Genomic DNA, 4108 nt, shown 5'->3' with positions numbered 1-4108 from the left:
CACAGAACCCTACACAAAAATTGTTTTCTATTTCTTTTTCACAAAAACCCTAAACTTAAGCATTGAAAAATACCTTATGCTCCACCGCAATATTTTTGAGAAAAGTATTATGCGCAATGAAACAAAATATGGAAGAGATAAGGAGACGGTGAAAAACAAAATTGGAGAAGAAAGACTTACTGTATTTGGATGACTGTGAGTAGGTGCGGAAATATTGTGTTGTGAATACTGCAAAGACAAAGAGTAATGTGATAAAATCAGGGTTAAAAAAATCACCAAAGGTGTGCGGGAACCTAAAAAGTTCAAAATTTAAAATAATCAAGATAACATTATAACACTTTAGGTCCCTGACTTTTTTTTATATAATATTTTTTTGGAATTTAAAGGTATCATCTTATAAGTTGCATTTAAGACAAAAAATAAAAATAAATGTGTCAAATATTACATTCTAAAAATTACAAAATTTAAAATATGTACATTTTAAGAGATATGGTTTAAAATACCCACATTTGATAAAATGTGGCCTATACCTATAAGTAGTTAAAAAAATGTTGCTTTTAATAAAATAGGCAACGATTTTATTATATTTGTTGTTTTAAAGAGAATTAAACACATTACAAAGTTTACAATTAAAAATTGTTGCTTATATATACATATAGGTAAAAATAAGTGTGGCCTATTGTGAAAATATCTTAATTTTTGATTTAGATATTTTGAAACAATTTAAAATAAAAAATATATAAAAAATATATAAGACTACTTAAAATAAATGTGGTTTAAAATATACATAATTTAAAAAGTGTGGGCTAAAGTGTCCACGTCTTAATATTTATGCCCTTTAATTATTTACATTTTATTATATGTTGTTTAAAAGAAATAAACAACATTTTTCATATATCATTAATATATGAGGCAAATAAAACTCACATTATAGACATTAATAAAAAACTGTGACTTATTTTTACATAAAGCTATGATCTGTTAATCGTTGTCATTGTAACATTGCCTGAGCCATAAAATGGTGTAGTGATATTTTGCTTAATGGACCGGTGTATCAAAGATACCAAATCACCTTGTCAAAGTTACGAATTTTTTACCTAGACTCTCGGCATAACAAAACTTTTGAATTTGCGCCATTCAAATATTGTTTTGTTATTAGTCAACCAGAATGACATTATATCGAATTAACAACATAATCAAGATTTCCAATTTATCACAATCAAATGTTTATTTTATATTAGGACGACTGGAACCATTAATTGGGATCAACATCTAAGAGATTAGATTACATTTGAATCCGGTCTAACCAAGTATAATTAAAATTTAATATTTTAAAATTTATATTCAACTATTTAAATTTTTAAATTTAGATTATTTAAATTATAGATTAATTCGGTCGAATGTTTCAGATTATAAATTTATTCTATATTAAACTTTTTAATAAAAGAATTTTTTTTGAATAAATAAATCTTTAACTTAAAAAAATGACATATATAATTTAATAATAATTATTAAAAATATATTTATATATTTGTAAATATCAAAATTTAAATTTGAACTGAATTGAGATTTTATAAAATTTCAGTCCACTGTCAGAATCGGATCAAATTTTTACTCAATTTTATTTAATTTAACAAACATTCTCAAGGTTATTGAATACAACCCTGTACTCAATTTTACATATTTTACTTGATGTTTTCAGGTTTACTCGAATACGATTGGCATTTCAATTAAACTTTAAAAATATTTTAAATTTTTTATCAAGACCGGTACAGAAATTTCCAATTCAACCTTCAACCTGTTCAGCTTAAAAGCCTGTGAAATACAACCACAAGGATTCTATTTAATATAATATCTAAGTAATATTAATTGTTGTAATATCAATAAGGTGTTTTATGCATTTGTCCTCTCTTTTACCCATTCTCTTTCTATCAACACACTTAATAGGTAATATTTTTTTATTTGTAATGCCAGCTTCATATTAAAAATTATTAGTTACAAATAAATGAATTAATTATACAACGTAAATACTGCAAGCTAGTTCAGTAACTTAAAAAATAATGAAAGAAAAATTAAAGTAAGTGGTTATCCACAATGATTTTGAGGTAGATAGTTTGAATAAAAGTAACTACATGGTGTTTTAACCTTTGACTAAAAATAATTTTCAATCACTTAAACGATTCTCATTTAATTTTCTGAAATAAAATAGAAAGTAGATTAAATATGCTGCATTAGCAACAAAAAAATACATCAAAATTTTAATTATGATAATAATTACTTCATTTACAATTTTCGGAGACAATATCGCAGACTTCACCAGATTGCACGTCATGTTTGCATTCTATTGTCTTTGAATGATTGCACCATGAAGAAAACGAGGAGTATGCTAAATTACTTTTAAGAAAACTTTGGAATTTTCGAAAATATTCATATAAAATATTTAGTGTTTATACGATAAAATATCCAATCTCTTTAATTAGTATAATATGCATAGTATGATATATTATCATAATTTTGTAAGTATGAATTATAATTATTAAATATTGTCATTATGTTTATGTTATTATCTGATAAAATAATATAATAAATATGGAAGCATGTTCCATCCAGTAATAATTAGTGAAATAGATATATGAAATAGTTTTTAATGCTGTAAGATAACATACTCTAAAGAAGGGAAGCCCAAATAACATATATATGCAACACAGTAGAAGTGAAGTCTTTATTTATGAGTCACGTATAACACAACATAAAGAGGGTAGCCTATTGATCTCAGCATACCCAGTCCAAACAGAAAATAAACTATAACATATAGTTTTTAATTTTTTAATTATTCATTAATTATATTATATGATATTATATAATATTACATAAACATTACAGGAGAAGTACAGGTTCCTTGTGAAGCACAATTGATGTACTGGGGGATAGGGTCTGTGTTCAAACATATCCTTATTTCAAATATAAGTCCTCTTCTTCCACTTCCACTTCCACTTTTTCCACTTTGTCTACTTTTTCTACTTTTTCTACAGTGTAGTTCTGGCTCAACACCTATAGCTGAGTTGCGTATGGCTGAGATGATATCATTTATATGATATGGCTTACGACGTGATATACCCGCATTTATAAGTATTGCTTGAAGATCATTCCTTGCATAGATATCTAATGTCAACCTGAAGAAATCAAACTGCTGCATATTCGAGCACGTTCCATGCTTCTCCCACTCATGCTCCCAAAACTTAGTATAATTCGTAGAATAATAATTTGGCCAAACTTGTTGAAGTCGAGGTCCTATATTTTGTATCTAATAAAATAAAAAATAAAAAATATCACTTTCCAACATTAAAATGTTATTACAATTAAGAAATAGATACCTTACTCTTAGATCTAATAAAACAAAAAAATAACTTTTTCGAATATTAAAATATTATTATAATTAAGAAATGAAAATCTTACCACAGAAAGATTTAATCCGTCTACTCTGCAATTGAATGGTTGTGGAAAAGCGTTGGTCGATGGCCATAGACCATGCACAGTGAATTTCGTCGATAATGCTATTGTTGATGACGTACACAACCTATTACCATGGCAAAGACCTCGGGGATAAATTTGTGCAATTGTGAAGTAATCGAATCCATTAATGGAACCATGAAATAATAAAAAGATGATAAAAGTAAATATAATGTAATTCATTATAAATGTATGTAATAAAATAATGAAAAATCATGAAGTCTAATGATCCAATTTATAGGACTTCTTCTCATTATAAAAGTTAGTTAAACAAAGGTTCTATTAAATTTTCTAATTAATTGTAAAATCAAATTTTTATTTAAAATATGGTACTGTTTTATACCTAATTAATGAGTAATTTTATTAATTAATATATCCAAACAATGCATGTGACACTCTATATCTATATAATTGTCTTTTTGCTCTCTCTATATATACCTCTAAATAAATAAAATTATAATATAAACATAATAGTTAAGCATAATAGTTTAATTTATTAAATATTATCTAAATTTTAACTAATACATTACACAAAATAACAAAACTGTAAGTTTTGGCTAGATTTTATCGAATTACATACTTATTCTTCAAATTGAGA

The 4108-nt window shown here is 25.5% G+C and overlaps 1 protein-coding gene across 1 annotated transcript; it reads right to left on the bottom strand.

Moving 5' to 3' along the window:
- Positions 1 to 2687: 2687 nt before the first annotated feature.
- On the bottom strand, positions 2688 to 3694 carry LOC114182727 (ribonuclease Phyb-like). Its single transcript, XM_028069661.1, has 2 exons — positions 3457 to 3694; positions 2688 to 3304 (listed from the first exon to the last, which is right to left on the bottom strand). Exons 1-2 carry the CDS (start codon positions 3691 to 3693, stop codon positions 2867 to 2869), a joined length of 675 nt encoding a protein of 224 aa, XP_027925462.1. The 5' UTR covers position 3694; the 3' UTR covers positions 2688 to 2866.
- Between the last annotated feature and the right edge of the window lie 414 nt (positions 3695 to 4108).

This window comes from Vigna unguiculata, chromosome 4 (assembly GCF_004118075.2).
Source record: "Vigna unguiculata cultivar IT97K-499-35 chromosome 4, ASM411807v1, whole genome shotgun sequence".
Classification (NCBI taxonomy): domain Eukaryota; kingdom Viridiplantae; phylum Streptophyta; class Magnoliopsida; order Fabales; family Fabaceae; genus Vigna; species Vigna unguiculata.
This window is presented reverse-complemented; position numbering and strand designations above follow the sequence as displayed.